At 36.4% G+C, this 22,598-nt stretch overlaps 1 protein-coding gene across 3 annotated transcripts in view; it reads left to right on the top strand.

The window, feature by feature from the left end:
- LOC139699992 (stomatin-4-like) overlaps positions 1-21,872 on the top strand; it is a 44,386-nt gene extending 22,514 nt beyond the window's left edge. Inside the window, exon 8 of one of the 3 annotated variants that reach the window (XM_071598411.1) lies at positions 21,345-21,872. In XM_071598411.1, the coding sequence (XP_071454512.1) occupies positions 21,345-21,503 (159 nt within the window). In that variant the 3' untranslated portion in view covers positions 21,504-21,872. Of the gene's footprint in view, positions 1-526; positions 3,970-21,344 lie in introns of those variants that run through there. The other 2 variants (XM_071598412.1, XM_071598413.1) reach the window with 2 other exon arrangements.
- The last annotated feature ends 726 nt before the right edge of the window (positions 21,873-22,598 follow it).

Raw genomic sequence — 22,598 nt, 5'->3', positions numbered from 1 at the left:
CAATTCCCAAATGTAGCGTTAAATGAGCTACAAGAGAAAATTAACTTATTTAAAGTTCTCAACAGGCAGATACATCAAACTAATTGTATTTGCACTACCCCATTCTGGTTAACACAAAAATGGGTTTCTCAGCACGTGAAATAAATCTCAATATCTCTTTTCTATCCTTTGTAATAATACTTTAAAATAATTTCTCAGGACAATATTAGATGAATGAGGAAAGGAGCATACCGAGGTATCTTGGAGAATGATTCATTATAAATTCACTTGTCCAAAAGTAATTTACCATGGAAACTAGTAACGGGACAATAGTTACCACTTTCATTTTCATTTAAGTTGAATGAGTTTTAAACTGTAAAGTTCTTGAATTTTAGTGTGTATCAGTGGATGATTTTATTTAAGTAGCTCATGAAATTGCCCATAGTTCTTTGAATTGTTACATCAGTTTGTTTTTCACAACCTTCTCTCCTATTCTTTAAATCTAAATTCAGTTCTGGATATCATAAATGCAACTGTTTTGTTCTAGTTTGGCGTATACAGATTATAGTATTGAAGAGGAAAAATAACTGACTTCCAGAGTCAATGCATTAGAGCCTTGATAATCTGCATTAATCGAAGGGAAGAAGCCTTTGAATAGCTGAGAGTGATGGATAATTCCTATACTTTAAATTTTGATAATATATCGGCCTTTTTGTAGTGGATTTGGAGTGTATTTCAGTCTCCAAGTGTCCAATATGCTTACGTTTTAACACAATATTATTATCTCATCATAGCATTGACCCAGCCATTCTCTTATGTATACTTTGTTAACATTTATCAAGTCTCATGGTACATCATTAGCCATCATTGTTCTTAACCCCTCAGCACGGTTCTCAGTACGTCGCAGGCAGGCCTTATCCATGGATCGACATATGCTGCATGCTACCCTCCGCTCCCTAGATTTTGAATTTTTTTGCGGCGCCATCGAATTTTTCAAATATCTTTAGTTGCCCTTGGCCTCTTAGATAATGAGTCTTCCTAATCGTTCTGTTTCGACTACATGGAAAGCCACTCTAAAAGGAAGATAAATATATAAAGTCGTCGTTATGAGCTAAGCAAGTTCTTTGCATTTACGCTTTGTCCCCAGGTTCTGTTTGTCTTTATTGCTAGAAATGATCTCCCTATCTTAATTTCTCTGCAACCATTCTTGCATCATTCTTTCTTTTTGTTTCATCATAACAGTTGCGAGGGCAAAAGGCCTCACCACCATCTAGTCTCAGTTGTTAGATTCCTTTCTTGAGAAAGATAAGTGAAACAAACCTTGTATATAACCCCCTTAATGGATTTCAAAAAGGATTAGCTTTTTTGAGTGAAGATAATATAATATAGAGAATTTAGTTGAGCACCTGGATAGAGAAAGAGAAGTGAGTACTGGATATGATAATGTAAGTTCAAGTGAGGAAGTTTTGGTTGGGAGGCACTTAGTTGAAAAGATACGGCTGACCGGGAAGAAAACTAGGCCTCAAAGAAGATGTCAGGTGTGCTCTGCATGAGGCAAAAGGAGAGATACAGTGTACTGGTGCCCCGACTGCATGGCAGGCCTATATTTAGAGGTTTGTTTCAAATTATATCTGACAAGAGTGAACTTTTAGAATGGAGCTTTGAAACTTAAAGGCAAATAAAGAAGTGAAATTTTTAGCATAATTTAAGTCATATATTTGCTAAATGGAATAAGCAATTTAACATTAGGTAATTTTTTTACAAATTTAGAATAGATAATTAAAAAGACATCATTTGTTATCAGCAATGTTGCAACAGGGAGAGATTTTAGAAAAATTAAATACTGCGAGTGAGGTTCAAGCATTTAAATACCTATACCAGCTTGAGGGGTTAATTATGATGGCACTTATGTATTCTTTTGGCTTTGAACTTACTTTTTTACAAGTATATTGTGGGTATTCTTTTGATACTATCTATTAAAATTTCATATTTGGCTGTTTTCTCTTGGATGCAGTCCCCATTCACATTATATGGAGGAGGTTGAATGAACTATTAGAAAAGAAATAGAGTTAGGGTGTCCAAACACCTGTGTTTCTTTGGGTAAGCCAACTAACAGTCATCCTCATTTGCTCTTATTCTTCCTAATTCTTTTAGTTATGCACACTCAAAGCTTCTGAGACTAAAATGATCGTTATGAAATGGCCTTATAGCCTTGGAAAAGAAAGTTCGTTCCCCAAGGTATACCATTTCAGTTGAATATCAGAACAAAAAGTTTTTGTTTGAGTTGCAAAGTTCCTGGAAAAATAGGTAGTCCAGAATTATGTGTGATTCTGATGAAGGAAGAATGTGCTATTTTTAAATGCAGACATAATTTCTTAAGTTTTTCCATTATGTTATGCCCAAGATGAGAGATATGCTAGCTGCAGGCATTTCTTTACTTCGAAGGATGAGCAATGCCATCCTAATCTATTATCAGAATGCTTTAGTTATAGTATTCAATTTCATAACCCCTTAAAAATGGCTCTAAATAAAATTGTAAACTTCCTAATCATCATTAGTCACTCAAAATATTTGACTTTTTGTTGGAATTGATTTCTTGTGAATTTTATAATGCTGAAATAACTGCAAAATCATGCTTAAATGGTTTTATCTCTGTTGGTATGATTAGATGGTATTTGGCAAGATATAAATGAAATCCGTGACCCTTTAGCTCCTTGAATGTCTAGAGTTGAATATCTTGCTTGCTACTCATGTTGGTATCAATCACAGTGTGGTTGACTGGCATGTGCCTACCTTCCATATTTACCTCCCCATTTCCAATTAGAAGTGATGACATTGTATTATTTCATGCCTGATGTTAAGATCAGTGACATGCTTTTGCTTTTTGATCTAGGTCAGCTGCTCATGTTAGAAGCGGCTCTATTTATTTTTCATAAGTTCATCCCATTGAGGAGTATATCATAAAAAGACTGAACCATGGAATACCTATGGGTAAAACATAGTCAATTTAAACAGCAATAAATTTTTTGAACTTCAAGCATAACATTTTATAACTACGGCATACCTTGGTTTTAAAATGTCATGTTTTTCATTAGGCAGCTGGTAAATTAATGCATAGAGAGGTTATATCACAGTTTTGATTCGAGCAAAATGAAATGAGAAAGCAAGGGTTTAATGTGAGGAATTTTGAGATTGTTTTTGAAGGTTCAATTTGATTCCATGGACAGAGTGACTTTTCCAAAGTCAGAAAAAACCCACAAATCTTTAAAGTATGCTCTTTTGCTTCTAAATCATGAAGACAGTATGGGTACTAGATGTTGGAAATGGATGTAGCAATGTGACCTTCTTTACATTTTTTCCATTGGAATACATTATAAAACATATGGGACACCCATCTTCAAGATTTTGAATTTTGTCATTGGTTTTTAATCCTGTTTGGGGTGTCTGATTGTAATTAATAATTATCATATCAATAGCAATTTTTTTTAAATAAATGATGGGCTCATTTTTTACACATTTTTTACCAAACTACTAAATGTGATCTACCTAGCTGCACTTTTGCTGTTAGCTAAATCCATTGCAAGTGCTTCCTTCTATCTTCTCAGCTGCTGTGGTGAATGCACGAGTTCTCTCCCATTCCTATCTTTTTCTATTTTGTACTTCCAAAATGAACTTCTATCTTTGTATATGCCATGAATTCAGTGGTTGGATGTATCTGTGATGTTGAGATGTTAGTGGTTTTGATCAGACTTTGAAATCTTTTTGTGTGCCCATATAATAGATAAAAATGTGTAATGAATTATAAATCTAGATGTTTTTGATATTATGTGCCTTTGCTGTCTATGATCTCATTACTCTGTATTGAAAATCTGTAAATGTTTACTAAAAATAGATCTAGTGTGTCACTAGAATTTGTGTTTTATTTTTCAGACTTTAATTGACTGCTGTGATCGAAAAGTTTATTTGTTTTGCTTTAGAATATTGAAAAGTTTGCTGTCTGCATCATAAACCTATTGGTTATGATTAGATATGAAACTTATGTGCTTTGTTTCTGGGGTGAATGGTAAATCTAGATTAAGTTTTATTTTACCATTTGCCTATCTAAGTTTCCATTAAATTGTGTGAAATTTTTAATTTTGGATATCTGTGTAGGCGTTGTTCATGTGATTTTTTTTCAATATTTGATAGAATTTAGTACAAAAATATAAAATGAAAGATGCATTTTTAAAATTCAGTCATGAAAGTCAAATTAACAAACTGTTTTCTCCAATTTAGTGAAACAAGTTATTTAATTAATGCTTGCAATTTATTTTGTTGGAAAACTTTTATTCTTTTTGATTAAGTTGCAGATATTCTTTCTGATGAGTGACATCATTTAAATCTGTGTTGTACTATAGAGTGATTGGCTTCATTTACTTAGCTGGCTAATTGGAATAATATTTAGTGAAGTAGGCATTTTTAATCATTGGGCTTGGGTGTACTTATTGTTGCATTTTAATGGCCAGTACGGGCATTAAAGTTCAATTAATCATCTGTCCTAGGTAATACTATAGCTAGAACATTAAAAATAAAATTTTATTGTAGTGCATAGGAAAGCATAGAAACACAATACTGTTTCCTATTCAGGCTTCTTGAATTAATTACCTAATATAAGTATTTTTCTCCTTTGGAAATACTGTTAACAATTTGACATTTAATATTAGTATGAACCTGAAATTAATATTGCAGGATACCATGATACTTTAATATATTCCTTCCTTGCTTGTTTGAATTTTCCTTGATTTGATCCTATGAGAGTAACATTTGAATTTCCGTATCTCTTAAAAGTGAAGAGAATGTCAATCAAAGAAAATGAGACTGGTTAAAATATTAATATTTGTTATACTAAAATATGTGCCTATCAATAAAGATAATTAAATCAGTAAATAGTTGCATGTTCTTTGATCCTTAAAATTAATCATACTATTTAATTTTTAACTGAATTCATATTAATATCAACTAAGTGAAAATCTGACTATTTTGTGACAGTGGCGGTGAAAATGTTATTAAGAATTTATAGGGAGGCTTGAATCTGAAATTATTTAAACCAATGAAAAAATCGAAGGTAATTACAATCCCCACAAAGTTTATTTCAGAGGAAATTTAAATTGTTATTTTTCATAAACCAAATGGGTAGTCGCAAAATTTCCCATGTTCAGAGCCATTTTTCATTGGTGGTTTTCAACCAATCATGATGTTTGAAATAGCATTAGTATGTGTGTGTGTATATATATATAAAACATATATATATATATATATATATATATATATATATATATATATATATATATATATATATATGCTTTCGTAGACGTAACACAGAAGTGCCGAATAGTACAATACACAGTAACACACAATATAGAAACACAAAAAAAGAACACTCACACGTTATTTCTTGATATTTCGACGGAAACAATCCGTCTTCCTCTGAAGATATAGAAGTAATGATATATATATATATAATTATAACATATATATATATATGTACACACACACACACATATATGTATGCATGTGGGTGAAAATGCCCCTTCATGGCCATCCATCATAGGTCGAGCACTCAGAAATGGGGCTGGTTTTAGGTTAGAATGGGAAACTTCTCTTGTTATATTATTTCATACTGCCTGACCTTTGCATACTTCTGTTGCCTTTGTCACACTTGTCAATTATTTCTCACTTGTTGCTCTGTGCCTGGACTTAAAATAGTCCTTGTCTGGAGAGTCTCCCGGACCTCCATCACCCATAACTCCCACGTCTATACTAAAGGAATGACTTGTTGCTCTTTTCCACTTTCCGAATGTTATTTTTCAGCATATATTTCTACTCATGGCGGTTGTCATGTGACTGCAAAATATCTATAAAGCTACAATCTAATACAGATTCCAAGCAATGATAGTTTCTTTGGCCAGGATTTGAACAATGACATTTGACTTGCTGGTGCTCCACTGGTCAAGGATTGAGGAAATGTAATTACACTAAAATTCACCGGGAGGATTATGCTACCAAATACTCTATTCTTTGGCCAAGAGGTGGTGTTATATATATGCATACGTACATATATATGTATGTTCATATACATGATGGTCCACTGGGTAAAATGGCAGACTACTGAGCAGAAGACCCAGGTTTGATTCCAAAGGAAATCTCTGGATATCCTCAGCTTAACCCAAGTTGTGTGAGTTTTTGGGTACCAGATCTTCTGGGAAACTATAGGTGGCACAGGAAAAGAAACTGACCCTTCTACTCTAATGGTTGAATTTCGCACGCCATTGTGATGAGTAATAGGTGAGGTCAACACTCACCTATAAAACCAACGTTTGGGTTGATAACTGTGGTTGGGTATGTACATAAATAAATACATGCAACACGTACACAAGGTCTGTTCGGAAACGATCCAGCCTTGCAATATTTTGAGAAAAATAATCTACTTAGAACAGTGAGGCCTTAGTCCCTTTGGAATTACTCTCTTTGGGACCTTATACCCTTATATCACTATCACTTCCACTTTTCAAAACAATCAGCTTAGTCCTTTGTCAGAATATTCATCAGCTGCCTTGTCGCATTTATTCCATTTTCTCTCAAAAACTTCCAAAACTTTCTCTGTTCACCCAGTAAAATATGCAAGTCCTGTATATCAAAACATGCGCAATATACTTTTTTCAACCATCCATTCATTTTTCACACACTTCATGATGGACTAACATATAGTTCAGAAATCACTTTCCAGACATGAAACATTGTTGCCCTCCCCATAACTTGTTCAACATTACCTTCTATTCCCTATTGGTCAACACTTTCCCAAAAAATCTCCCAGGTAAACTCAAAAGACTAACTAATGTACTTATTATGTCTACATTCCATCTTACTCACTTTCCTTTAAAAAAATTACAATTGTGGCATTCATTCAATGGTTTGTCAAGGCTTAAGTTTGCAGGCAAATAAATTATTATTTCACACAAATAAGTGTAATTTGAACTGACACTTAATGGTTTCATTTGATATACATACCATGTGCAATATATGCCCACAGGATATTTATCTTTTAAAATTCTTTCTGTAGTTACAATCTTCTTTTCACTTAAAATGACCTTCATGCATAATTTTCACTATCTGACATATGGAACTCATTTTTAAATCTAGATCAAAATCATGTTAATATTAAAAAACCCACTTCAAAAGTTTTAACCTTCGCTCTCATCCAATAGAGGATTCTTACTATTATTCTTTCCTTTTTTACCTAATGATATTTTCATATTGAATCTTTTTTCTTTGTAAACAGTGCAGCCAATTCCGATGTTTCCTTGCCTTCACTACAATTATCCTCTTGTGATCCCTGTCTTTGCACTCTTTAACTTTTCACTTCATTTTACCAGGAATCACCTAATGTTCTCCCACCCATTCCTTTCCTACTTTAAGAACAATCACTACCAAATCTGTGTTCAATATTTTTTCCTATTCCACCAGAAACAAGCTCATCATTATCATGCAGCATTCATAAATTTTTACAATTTCAGTTTTTCTACTTTGAAACGTTCAGGTTGTTTGGTTGATCTATCCATTAATGATCCTGTGAAAATCTTATCTTATCTATTCTACCACAATATGCAGCATTATCATTGTCCTAGCAGCAATGATAAAAAATTTGCACTAAATATGTGGCTAGATTCAATAGGTTTGAGTACTTGAGCCGGGAATTCAAAATTGAACTATTGGATAGCGTTAAAAAACATAGAATCTGTGATGTTTGAGATGGATAGAATTCATCAGAGCATGGAATTCCATGTAATGTTGCTACCGTGAGCTGAATCCTATTCAAAATTTTTGGGAATTTTCGAAATATGGGTTGCATTGGATAATGTTGAATTTATAATGGACGAAGTGAAAAAACCTGTTGTGTGTGAAAAATGTTCCAATATTGGACAAAAAGTGTCATCAAATGAAGGTGGCGAAGAGCAGTTATGTATAGGACAAAATGGTGCTGATATGGGTAATCAAGTAATAATAAACGTAAACTGCCTCAGAGGACAACTGAAAATGAGATAAGAGTGAATTACATTATTGACATTTTTGTTTATTGAAATGCCTCAATTATAAAAGCTTGGCTTTATTTCTATTGGTACTTGATTTTACATTTACTGGGGCAAGAATAGGACAGGGAAGTTTGATGAAATGAAGGGAGGAAGTATACGTAGTTGAATAGGATGTTGGGTTGGGTTTGTTAGGAAAGAGAAGGGAATTTTTGCTGTACTGTTTGGTAGTTGGGGTCCATCCAAAATCTACCTTTACCATTAGTTAACTTTCTAAAAGTTCTCACTCTGGCACATTCCTCTGCTCATTGCTTTTCTATGCATTGAGGTTCCATGAGCTTTCACAAAAGTTATAACAAACCAAATTACTTTCCGTTGCTGGTGGGACTGGTTATTATCAATTTCCTGGTGATTGTTTCTTTATTCTTATTGAATAAAGTCTCTTGATTTTGGTGATTCATTTCGTTTTCGTTTGTTGAAGCTCATTTTGCATTTTCTAAAGGGCCAATATACAAGCAAATAGCCCTTACTTTATGAATATGCCTCGTATATGTATACTTTGTTTGACTTTTATTTTTACCTGATGATGTTATACCATAACAAAACCTAGGTATTAAATGAAAAACTTTCTATGTGGAAAAGCCAAGTTGTTTATATTCAATTTCAATTTGGAAGATTTTCCACCAAGTGAAGCCAGCAACTGTTTTATTTAATAAAATTCAAATTATAATGACTAATTATGGTAATTGCACGGTACTTTTAACTTTGAATCGTAATGAAATGTATATTTAATCTTAAATAGACTATGATGATCAAATAACAAATATGATGAGGCCTGGGAGTAGTGGCCAAGGTATCATATAGTGTGTCCTTCATTAAAAAAAAGTGCAAGGAGAGGTTTTCAAATGCAACATTGCAGGAAGACCACAAGTTAAACACATTGTTTTTCATTCAGAACAAAACTTCATAATATTAGATGGGGCAATGTACTTTCCCACAGAATAGCATTCTGTGGAGTACCTTGTTCCTTCTAATGTTACAAATTATTTTTATGTATTCACCCTGGCAAAGTTCTATCAAGGGGTAGCTTTGGGAAAATAGTAGAATTTAACTAATGAATTTCAGCTTAAATGTAATCCCATATCAATTAAGGAAAACACACATGAGAAAATCACATGGTTACTTTGATGGTTCAATAAGTAATTGATTCCTTTGAAGCAATATTTTTTAATTCAAATGTTAGCACACTAAGTATCATGCTTAGTGTAATGTACATGTACTCGTAATAGATTGCAGCTTGAAAAATGCCAAATTACACCATTCCCAAATGATCTGCACATGTACCCAACCTAGAGTTGTAAATTTTACAGCTTTAACTCATGGCCATAAATCAAACTCATTTTTACGAACTCCCTCCCAACATTATTGTAGGATTAATTTAGTACTGCTGGGTATAGTACAATTATACCACATGAGTTTCTATGGAGTTTTAAAATGGAAAAAGGTGAAAGTACACTGTGATGAGAATGTGAATAAGGTATAGGGAGCACAGTGAAAAAGGATGTTTGTGGTTTTAGGAAGGTGTTATTTAGGGTTTGGGAAAAATCATGATTAGGATCTTGGTGCCAATTTGATAGCCATGTTTGACTTATTAAGGATGGCTTTTTGGAAGGCTATGGTGTGGTGTAAGTAGTGGAGGACTGGAATGGATTGGAGGTAGAGGATGTGGGGGAGGAGAGAAGTGATGGAGAATTCCAAGTGTGTGAATTGTTTTTGGAAAAGTGGAAGAGATGAGATCAATTGTGCCCCAAGTCTAAATTTAAGCGGTTTGATGATATGCTGTAAAAGATGCATTCACAGTACTTAAAGAAGTGGTTTTGGTGATGTAGAGGCCATTTTTTTTTTAATGCACAGGTTCATGAGAGATTAAGCTTGGATTGGATATCAGTGAATTTCAGGTATAACTGGATTTATTTGGTCTATTGAATCTGGAATGAATTAATTCCCCTGTGAATCTGTAGACATGAAATTTTGTTTTATTAACTTATATGGTGCATTTGGTAAATTTGGGATGGTTATATTTGGAAGTAGCATATGCATTTTACGTGGGAAAGACAGTTTTTAAATCTGAAATTAGTGGAGAAAGAGCTGGATCAATTGTAATACATGAAAATGTTTAGAAGAATTTGAATTGAATGAGGATGGAATATAAATTTAGCAATCAGAAAGTGTTTGTTGAATCAATAAGGCCACTAAAGTTTCTTATAAAATTTTACAGATTTTGAGGATAGAACTGACATCATAGTCTAGGGAAATAGTTAAGTTTCTGTTTCTTTTCAAAGGGCTTTAATGTATAAAGATTTATAAATGGCCCAAGAATCTCCTGTAATAAGATATTGCCATATCTCTTCAATCTTTTGTGGACTTTTCATTTTTTCACATTATCTGCCCCTTTGATCTTCAGCATTTGCCTTTATCACAAGGTTGTAGAAGATTCTATTCTTCTGTGGTCTACCTTTCCGGTGGTCCATCCATAGATTGCCACACTATGTATAGATTTTTCCATGCCTTGTTTCCTTGTATGTAATTATGTCATCTTCTCTCATAAAATCCTTCTTTCCATTTTCCCTTATTTATTTTTGTTAACATAAAGTTTACAAGGTTACTCTTTGATTACTTTTTTCTCATTCCTTTTTGGCCATATAATTTGCACATGGTTCAACGCCTTAGCCCAAAGTTGGCATTATTATCAATGGCAGTTGCTGTTTCAATATTGGTGTTGGACATTGTAAAAAAAATAATGTGTGAATTGCATTCTTTGAATTATATTTTTATCATTCTTAAGATGCCATTTTCGGTAAGTTTTGTAGGTACGGGACTGTTCATCACTACATTTCTCTGCTCCATCCAAATAGACACAACCTGACATCCTGTGCTATGCCAAACTTCTTTGATTATCAATACCTTCTATCTCTCTTCATTCTGTCCAATGTGCCTATCCTTTTTCTCCCCCTACTTAGCTTGCCTAACATTCCCTATATGTCAGTCATTAGCATGTCATCGATTCTATGGATGTCTCTTGAAATTTCATATGGCTTTGAAAATTTATTTGGTTGCTGGATAGTATCATGATGTTTATTTTGGATATCGATATGTGGACGTCATCATGGTGGAAATAATTTAATACAATTCCAAGGCATTTATATGCCATGTATACAGGATGCTACAATTCTAAAATCTCATGATTTGTTTGGCTATCAGCTAGTGAATCCACATTTTGTGCCTAGAACCTTGTAGTCTCAAATTGTTCAAATGTAGTGCTTCATCAACAAATTTTTAAAGCTTCTCTCTTTTTGCTGTTAATATAATGGCTGGATGAGAGTTTGCCTAATGGCTAGAGAGTCCTGTACTCAAATCCAAGGAATTCCAATTGACAACACCTGTGAATCCCAAGCATGGTGGTTTATTTGGCTACCAGATATTTCAGGGAAATCATAGTTGGCACAAGGAAAGAAACTGCCCTGAATGTCTGCCCTATTGTGAGAGTGCAAATTTTACATCATATGAGGATAAGTATGAACGGTGATTACCATTTTAGTTTTGATTCATCATCTTTGTACATCCATTTTTGAGTGATTTGCAAGATTCTTGTTTGAAAATAATATGCTGCTGTAAGAATGTAGATGATCATGGTAGTAATTATCTTAATCTGATGAAAATATTCGAGAGTCAGGTGGGCTCTCTGATCATTTGTAAAACCAACTTCATCTTAGCATTAAAGACTTTGAGTCAAGAGTAGATTTTTTATGGGTGTCATTTATGAAAATGATATACTTTGTATCCAACTTAAGATTATAATTCTCTCATAGGCATTATTTGTAGTAGAATTTTAGAACTTGTTCATATATGCAATAAAAGTTATTGAAGGAGTTTAAAATCCAAAAATATATGTATTGTTTGCACCATTACAATCAGCAGTTAGCCAAGGAAGGTTGTGATTGGACACAAACCACCAAATTATTCTCTTGTCTCTCCTAACAAGCCCAACCCAAGATCCTATTCTAAAATAAGGCCCTCTTCATTTCCGTAGACTGACTAACTCCCGTTTTTCCATCCAAAATCCCTATTCAATTCCTTCCCCTTCCTTGTTTTCCTAAAATTCTCCCTTCTATCACAGTCTTCAAAATCCTATAACCAATCGAGATGCCCAGAATCTGTCTTCCCATCTTTTTTTGATTTCTTCCAGCAATCCCCTCTCCTCTCTCACCCTGCCTATTGCATTTTCGTTTGTTTTCCTTTCAGTTCAATGTACATATTCCGCAGCAATAGCATTTCAAAATCGTCATTATGTCAAAGCGTGTAAGTCTATTATTATGATGCAACAATGTCAGAGTGTAAAATTCATTCGCCTTGACAGGGATCCGAACCCGGATCCCTCGGTGCCCGGCCGGGCGTGATCCCAGGCAAGGCGAATGATTTTTACACTATGAAATTGTTGCATTGAAATGCATATTAGCGGATGACTTCGTTAAAAGTTACTGTTGCGGCATCTCCCGCAGTTTCTTGGAATCTATTATTCTGCCTCTCTGACTATTTTTCCGAGTATAAAAAACCACGCTCAATATCAACGTTCTGACGAACCTTTTCTTAATGTCCTTACTTAACGCCCACATGATCAATTCCCTCCTGCTTTTGGAAGCTTCTTTGCCTAACACAATTCTTCTCCTAATGTCCCTACTGCTTTGATCATTTTGGTCCAAAACACCATACGTATACACACCTGCTGTGGTTTCTACCCTCTTATTTTAAATTTTAGCCTAGCCTTTCTCTTTCTGGAAAACCTAATAACCTTTGTTTTATTTACATGTGTTCTTATCCATCCCACTTAATGTGTTCTTATCTATCCCACTTAATCTCCGATTCGCTCAGCAATGCTTGCACCCCCTGGCTGACTGACAAACTAAAGCTTGGTCATTTGAAAAACTAACTGATTTTATGAATTCTTCGCGGACTTTCATTCCCATCTCTAGTTCTGTTGTGGAATAATGTTGTCTACCCCCACGGCCTTATTTGATTTCAGCTACCTTAATGCCCTTACAATCTCACCGTTGAGTGAGCCTGGACCTTAGCTATCTTCTTATACATTGTATTTTCTTTTTATGCCTACCCTTGCTGGATCAAGTTCTTTACCATACAGTTCTCCTATATACTCCTTTCATCTCTATTGGATATTTTATGGAACAACTTATATTTTTCCTGGCTTACCTTTTATTGTTTGAAATCATTTTTCCTTCTTGCTTCTAGTCAGGGTTTGACCTTCTTGATTAGCGCAACCATCTCTTTCCTTTTTCTCTCAGTTTTCTATATGACCTGCTGATGCTCCTTCCTCGTCAATCTAGTTAATACTTCTACATTTCATTTCCTAAACCACCTCTCTTCCTTTATATTCTTTAATTGGACGCTACACTTTAAAATAACTAAATTGTGATCACAGTCCGCATTCGCCTCCGGCAAACTGTGCGAATTGATCACGAGGTTCCTAAATATGGGACTAGCTATAATATAGCTACCGATAACTTTTTGATTCACCTGGCATTTTTCATGTACGTATACCTACGCTTTTTTGTGGTGTCTAGACCAAGTGTTGATGATTAACCCTGTTGTTAAATATTATGTTAAAATGAAACATTGTCTATGATCAACGTCTGGCATTTAAGTTCGGTGGACTTCGTTGTCAGCCCATTTTTACATTCTTAATAGTCACTTTGCCCATTTATTCGCCCTTCACCCTTCCTACTCCTCACCTCTCTCGCTCGTCATCACCCTTTTTCATCCCCTTCCCTCCCGCTCAGACTGCCTCGTCCACTACTATCTTCTCCCCACACTCTTTCCAGATCCCCTCACTCATTTCAAACCCTCCCCTCTCTATCCTTAAATCAACTCCTCCACCTCATTTCATTCCCTCTTTTTTAATTACGCAACTCTATTGGATTTTCGTCTCCCTTTCGCACCACACCCCCTCCCTTGACCCTGTTTTTCATTCCAGGGCTTTTACTGCGTCAAGCAAATCCTTGCTCACATTCAGCCTTTCGTCCGCCAACCTAAATTTTTGTTCGAGCGCATCCCGGTTCTTTCCTACTCTATTGTTTGTCTGTTTTTGTTCTCGGCTTCATCATAGGTATACCATTACACGGTTATAAGCTTACTCAAGCCACATCTCTCACTAGCGCATTGCTTTGAAAGAGGATCTTTGTCCTGGTGTGTTTGAAATCTTGAGAGATAATCCAATTCTGAAGTAAAAAGTCCTGCAGCACTAGTACGAGCAATTCTACACTTTGATTTGAACAATTACGTCCAAGATAATACTTTCCAAGGCGTGAACTCAAAGGGGGTCGCTTTTGAATGTTTTTTGAGGCAATGAGAAAATGATGCAGCCTTCGCCACCCCTTCAGCGATAAAAAATTCTGTTAAATCAAAGAAGAACGCAAAAGTAAAGTCATTTTTACACTCGTTTCTTTTTTTGAAAAAGCTAGTAATGTTAAATTTTTTCACAACTTGGTTAAAAACTATGTTAATTTGGTTTTTATGTAGACGTGGACGTCTATCTTTGGGGGTTAAGTTGGGTGGGAAATGATGAAAAATAGTTGAAAAACACTGATTTAAGGGCTCCTTTCATGTTTATATTTTCCATTTCAGTCCCTTTTATTTTTATAACATATTTAATAACTTCAATAACTTTGAGACAATCGGTACGTAAGGATACACGTTACAAAGAAATTGTTGAAAATTTAATTCTTAAATGCGGAAGGGATATTTCCCTCAGGCTGAATAATTACTAGAACATATTACTTCTGAAGTTTTCGAACTAGAGATCCTTATTCCAAGTGTGTGAGGGTAATTGTGCATTAATTAATATCATAGAATGTACTAACGCGGTTTTACACGTGTACTCATGTCTAGACACACTCGATTGTATTGAATTTGCTTTTAGGTCAAACACGTGTGCATTTTGCATGAAACTCACGAATACTTACGAAGTGTTTTCACATGTACTTTCAATTGACCATTCGTCCGAGGTCTTTGTATACACGTTCTATTTAGTACGTAAAACAAGTGTTCATTCCAGGCACTTAAAACACACCAGGATTGTTCTCTTCGTACGCAAGTTTTTCAGACAATGATTTTACCAAATTCATGGGCAGGAAAAAATATCTCTTATGTCAATGTGGTTCAATTTCATCCGATTATGTGACTTTTGTCCTTTCCTCTTTTGTACTTCATGAATATCATTTTTTTTATATTCACATTTTAAACATTGAATTGAGAATGGAGCCCGACTTTTGCAGTAAATAGTACGTAAAAATATGTTCATCAGTTTTTGTTTTTTTATCAGCTGGTAGTATACTATAAGCCTTCTTCGGAATAAAACACCTGGAAAAAATCAATTGTATCAAAAATAGCTTATATAATTCAAATGAAACGAAAACACTTGAGGCGAACTACTGTGCAAATTGAATTGTAAAGTTTTTGAAAACGCATAAAAGAGAGAGGATTGAAGGGTTTTTTCGTGTGTCTGATATTTGTTTGAAATGCCTTTAAATGTAACATATAATTATCGGATATTTTGTGTTCAAAGAGCTACCAGTGTAATAATGCGTAAATATTTTTGATGCGGAGTTTTCGCACTGTTTTGACGAATTAATTACCTTTGCATATGGTTAGGTATTGGTCTGGAGAATTGATAATTAGAGACTAAGTAGCCGAACCAATTTTGTACCTTTTATTATTGTATCCAAACCATTTCCCGTAATTATACGCAGAGATCGAAATGTATGCTTTTGCGGCGATAGTGATGATAAAATTTAAGGGTTTCTTTAACTTAAAAGAATACTTAATATTAAGTGACAGCCAAATTGTGCTTAGCGATGTTTTAAGTGTTTTTCCACGTATGCATAATTTCATCGCTGTCAGACTCAGCTGAGTTATATGCATTATAATCGCTTGAAAGACCGTGTACTATGGGGTCACTTGAAATCCTTCCAATATCTGCTTTGGACCACCAGCGACCTATGAGCCAGCGAACGTTACTTATATCGAAACAAGTGCTTTTCTTCTTGAAATAGAAACTTACCTTATTTTTATCCTTCGTCTCTTTGCATTTGCTTTTTAAGGGAGCTTTTATAATATTCGTAAAAATAACGATAGAGCATTTTGAGCCCCGTTTTGCTACGAGTTTAAATCTATCTTCTCCAAGAACACTATTTAGTAGTAGATTTAGGGAGGGCGACCGACAGCTGAGGTCATTTTCCCAATTAAGGATGGATGGGAAAGGAGTAAGAGAGAAACCCGGCGTCGGCATTAGCCTGCTCTTAACGAAAGGCGAACTCGGATGGACGATAACTATAAGTTCTCTCTACGAAGCACCCCCAATTGGCATCGGGATACCACTAAAATTATCTTCCGTCTCCAGGATACAAACCTGGGCCCTCTGGGTGGGAAGCCAGTACGTTGGCCACTTCACCATTCTGATCCCAAAAATACTATTTGTTGACCTCGCAAATAAAATAATCATTAGAAGCAGAATATATATTTCTTTTCAAAAATATAAACTGCAGTGGCTGCCATTGTTCCTGTCCCTCTTAATTTTAGAAGTTTACTTCTCCATCGCAGCAAACTTTGGTTTCCAAAAAAAAAATTACGGAGAAATATTATATAATCTACATGGTATTTTGCATTGGCGTGAAAGAAGTTTTGTTCAGGAATGTAAGTAATGGGAAATATATGAATGGATCGTACCATTAGGTATTTATTCAGACTTATTGCGTTTCGTTGAGGGGGGTACTGAGTAGGTTAAACCCTCCGCACATATCCTCTTCAAATAGATCATGTTTTATAGTATTCTTTCCCTTCGTCCATTTATTTTGGCCCACCGCCTCCTCTCCGTCTCTCCCCATTGCCCTGCCATTTTGAGTTCCTCCTTCATTCGCTGTCTCCTTCTACACACCATCCCTTCCCCACCTCCTTTCACCCCCTTCCACCACCTCTCCGCCGCCCGCCCCAGCTTCCTTCCCGAGACTCGCCGCGGCGACGCCAGCCGACGTCGCTAGCGCCGACCCAATTTGCTCGCGACACAAAGGTCAGTCAACACGACGGCGGCGGCGGACAAATGAAGAGCGGCATGCGGCTTAGCGGCGCCTACCAGCACCCTCCTTCTCTCTCCGTGTCCTCCTCCTCATGGTTCTCCTTCGCCTCTCTCATCCGCTTCTCTTCCTTATTCTTCCATTCAATTGGATATCTCTCTCTCTCTCTCCTCCATTTCCTCTTTCGTCCATGGAGACGCTGCCTCCTCCACTTTGATAACACAACCCCCAAGCATGTGGAATTCTGCCCCACTCTCCACCCCATGCCTTGCGCTCCAGTGTCCTTCTCCCCCCCCCCTCCTTATCTTCTTTCCCATCCCCACCGACTAGCCCATACGCATATTGACGCAGATATAAGGCGGCCGTCCCTCTCCCTTCCCAGCCTTCCACCACATTCTCCTTTCTCCCTTAACCCGATTCCGCCCCTTTAAGAGGTGGGTGGAGGGAGGACTGCGTGCTGCTGCTTTTGCTGGCACGGCGCGAGAGTGCCGTTGGGCTAATTGCGTGGAAGTCCATAATTCACGGGGAGGATTTTGTGGCTGAAGCCCTGTGGATTTTCTGAATAGGAAATCCTCCGTGAGGAACGATCCGTGCCCAAGGGCATTGAAATGGATGCTTCGTCCTGTGCATTTTTTTAAAGCTTTAATTTTGGCTGGAATGTGTATCCTTCGTGTTTTGGCGGAACGTCACTGTCGTCGACTATTTCTCCGTCACGTATCCCTTTGGATAATAGCGGTGCCCTCCGTAGTTCTTGTGGGTAATATTCGTTTTTGATCTAGTGTAGCACTTTGAAACGTCAATATAAATAACCGTGCAGGATGTATCAAACAGGGAAATATTTACTGTCTACTATCCTATCTCTGGTGAATCTTAAAAGCAACGTGAAACAAAAAGGGTTCTGTTTTTAAAGGGTCTTTTATCAATATTTGTTTTCAGTGGCGTAATCTTTCCGTCCAAATTTCTATCCTATTTCTACGCCTTCCACACTTGCCTATCGTCCTCCATCCTATTTCAGTCTCAACATCACACCACCAATCAAAGCACTGCATTCAACTTTCTTTTTTCCTGTGGATATCACCTAACAATCCTGTTTCTACCCCTCCGTACCTAGAAGTTCCTTGTTTGCTTTCCTTTTTCACTTTTCTCATGCCCATGTTTTCGATCACAAGTCGATGCACATAACTTTTAGGGAAGCCAAAATCCTCAGAAACTATGCAAACACTTAATCTCCGAACCCTGTCCGACAAAGCTTGCAAGTTTTTCTTCCCTTTTTGAGGAAGAAGGGCGCCCTGAATGTTCGATGTCTTCAGCATCTGCTCTACCCTCCAGAAATAAGTTTGGCCACTCAAAAACACCCGTTGTATTGGATACATTTTTTACTGGATCGTGAGGTAAAATTGTTTGTTAGTTGATAATATATGTATTTGTATGCGTGTAAGTTGAAATGGTTTCTCCGTGAATATACGCCACTGTGGATATAGGCTTGCATGGATGTGTTGACTTTGCATGTTATTTTGTTCCCTTTTACGGATGGTGACCTAACACCCCCGTCACACGTCCTTCTGGAGGCTGGCGGGGCATTATGCAGATGTAGATATACCCACGGCGTTATCGCCATAAGCTGCCTTGAGCATGTCATGAGTCTGAAACCCGGTTTTACCCGGTTTCACGCAAAATTTAATGGCGTAGCGCTGTTTCAATAACCAGTTAATGACGGAGTGTGACGAGGTTACGTTATATCGTTATATGGGTTTCGCAAACGAAACAATCCGTGCTCCGAAAAGGCTGGGAGACTACTGCCACCACCCTCCAGCCTTTTCCATGACTCCCCTCCCTCGGGCCCAGCCAGAGAATTTCCACCGCCCTACCGTCCGTCTATCCTGGAAAAAATAAGTCATACTACTTTCGGATATATATGTGTGTATATATATATATATATATATATATATATACACACACACACATATATTTGGACGGCACAATAGTACACAAATAACATAGATAACACTTAAAAGGACTTACTTGAAGAAGGCCGAAAGCTCAAACAATTAACAATGTGAGTGTCCTTTAGTGGAAACCTTTAGTGTTCAAAACATTCCGACATAAAAATATATATGCTTAATAAGGTTTTCCTTTGATTCACCCTCGTTCAAGAGTATTAAATCCTTACAATTAATCCCATGTATTCCTTCCATATTTCATGAATCTATCATAGTTAAATTGATAATTTTCCGGACTTACCTTTAATTATTTTAATGGATTATGCCTTTTTACTTCCGGGCAGTGTTTTCATCTTCCTGCGTAACGCACCTTCTTTTGTAAACTTTACGTATCCTCGCTCTGAGCCTTCAACCACGCTTCTTTCGCCCTGTCAGTTTCCTGCCTCATTTATGATTCGACTTCCTTACCTAACTCTGTTTATACATTCTTACATTTCCTCCGCGTCTATCGTTCTAATCATCTCGTTTGTAATCTATGGTGTCATTGTCCTTTTCCTATGTAACTGATATAGTTTCGTTACCGGTTTCCGATATCCCATTTTTACCCATCCTATTTTCCTCACTCATTTTTTCTTAATAAAACGCGGATACTTTTTTCCTACTTTATTTTTAATCGTTCTGATTGACGTTTTATCATACCATTCCTTCGACCATCTTTCCTGTTTTACCCTCAAGTGTGTCAGATTTTACTTTATTAGAACGAAATTATGATCAAAATCCGCATCCCCTCCCGGAAAACTGTGAAAATCACGCTATTTTCAAATATATGCCTTGCCATAATATTACCCGTCTGCTATCTTTCTGAATACCCGTGCATTTTAAAGGTTTACGCACGTCTGCTGTGGTATTTAAACCAAGTGTTCTTTAATATCAAACCCTGCATTTTTCAGAATTATATTGCTTTCTCCTCGCGGTCATTCCTGTTTCCGAAGTCGTAATTCCCTATCCCATTATCATCTATTTCTTCGCCTACCGTCGCGTTAGAGTCCTCTATAATTATCAGATATTTATTTCCATGAACACCTACAGTTATTTCATCTGATTGATGACATACTCTGGCAAATTCCTTCCTAACATTACTTGTTGGCATGTGGAACTTGGCAATCACCACACATTTTGGCTCAGCTTTTACTTTTACTAGTAATATTCTATCACTCACTTTCTCTGTGTGTACTCGGATTACACTTCTTGCGGCTTTTTTCAATTTTATTGCCACATCTCACCTTCTCTGCTGTATATTACATATTACGATATTTTTTGGCCATAAATATCAACCGTCACTTCTTTCGTCAATTCGAAGATTTCAGTTTTTCTCCGAAATATAAATGCTCCACTCGGTGAGTATGGTATCGGCAAGAGGTTCAATGCAATTGAATTGCAGTGTTTTGTTCGAATCACTCTGATAAAGATAGGGTAATGTCGAATAAAAACTCTGTGAAGGTAGCGGAAAGGCGAGGGAAACTATGACTGCTCATAATCCCCAGTGTTTGAGTATTTATAACAAGTTTCTGAGATGAACTTAGTAGATTAAGACAAACAGTCTTCAGTGTGATTAATCCTCGATAGCTTTAAGTGCAGTAGAGGTGGTAACTTATTTATGCAAATACTATATCCCTACAGTTCGTTTTAAGAAGCTAAGTATCTTTAATGCAACTCTATAGATGATCCTAATGTATTTTCCCGTTGATATGCCCGATGTTAGCGTGATTTCCAGGCTTGGTGTTGATCGTAATTAATTTAAAATTAATGTATATTTAAAAATCTTGACCAGACTAGTTTGAAGGGTAGCGCGTTCGTCTGCAACTCCTGAGGTTACGGGTTTGAGTCTCAATTGGGGTATCGCGCCATGCAAGCTATTGTAGTTTGAATTATGAGTAATCGGGATGCAAACCTTAAATGTCTTATCGGCATACTAGGGCCAATTTTGCGACGTTAGCAAACATATAATGACTGTATATCCCAATCATTGTCCTTTTATTTTGAAGTCTGGTTTGGTTTGATCGTTAAAAATATTTAAACTTATTTAAATTGCGCCGCTTACTCGCATTTTTATCATTCAACCATACCAAAAATGTTGTTTGAAACATCGTATGCATTGGGTCTTTAAAAGTTCCGTTTAGATTCATTCATTTCTTTCCTCCTTCTTTCCTTTATTTCAGGGTTCGGAATGCCCACATCTTGTTCCCTCTTCACTCCGAAGAGCATCCTTCCGATTCACAGCCGTCATTCTCTCCCCCTTCCTTCAGCAGCGTAAAAACTCATTTCCAGTCCCCCCTGCTCTCCATGTACATCACCATGAATCAATCTGGATCACATAAACGTCAGTCATCCCGACGATCCCGACCTTTATATCTTTCCAGGTCGTAAAGGAATCGATAAGAGGCTGTTGCACATCGTTTCGACTGTCTCTGGTAATTGAGGTTATCGTCTTCTGGAATGTGACCTTTACCATCTTCAGCGTACTATAGTAATGTTTTAGAATCGATAGAGTGTAAACGTTTAGCTCCATGTACCCTTGGATCTTGAGTTTTTTTCCGTAAAACCTTTTAGATTTTCTAACTTGGGCGTTGAAGTCTCCTTCACGGATAAGTTGCCCGGCTAATAATCCGATGAAATCATGTATCTATTGTTTAATAAATTACCTCTAATATCCATGGTTAACCGTTAAGTGGTGAATTTTGTGGTTATCAATGTTACTTTTATTTCCATTACTTCGTCGTGCAAATAAATTAGAAATAAGTGTGACCCATGACCTGTATTTCAGATCATTAGCAGAAGACAGGGATATGTAAGGGAAAAGATAGTAATACAAAGAAATGATATTAGTATGCTCATGGATTCGGTATAATAATGAACATTGTAAAAAGATGAGAAATGAATGTGATCATTCCAGAAAAATGATGTTTCCTCCTCTGAACCGTAATTTTTGAGTAATTCGGTAAAATGGTAAAAGGTAGATAAAGTTACAATACAGCGATTTCAAAGAGTAAAAATAATTCTTCTTAACCAAGGCTGGGGTTCAGGTCAAGGCGAATATTTTTTTCACTTTGAAATTGTTGCATTTTAATCCGAATTAGCAGATGACTCCGTTAAAACTTACTATCACGGCAATTTCGCAGGCATCATATCTGCTGTCTACGTAATTCAACTGGAGGCTTACGAAGAGTTTTTTCTACCCTTTAGTACAACTGGATGATGGCTTCAAAATGCTTAAATATGGAAGAAAATCAGTTTCAAAGGAAGTAGGACCCGTAGCTCCAGTCACTGCTGTTGCGGTAAATATTGGCACCGCTAGCCATTCAGCCACATAGCAAAACCACGGCGTCTTCACAGGATTTCTTTGTATTTTTGGGCCATTTCATCCAAGAATAGACATCCACCTACTCTGAATACCACCCTTTATTATCAATAGC

Source organism: Hetaerina americana, unplaced genomic scaffold (assembly GCF_022747635.1).
Source record: "Hetaerina americana unplaced genomic scaffold, ioHetAmer1.1.p SCAF_10, whole genome shotgun sequence".
Lineage (NCBI taxonomy): Eukaryota > Metazoa > Arthropoda > Insecta > Odonata > Calopterygidae > Hetaerina > Hetaerina americana.
This window is presented reverse-complemented; position numbering and strand designations above follow the sequence as displayed.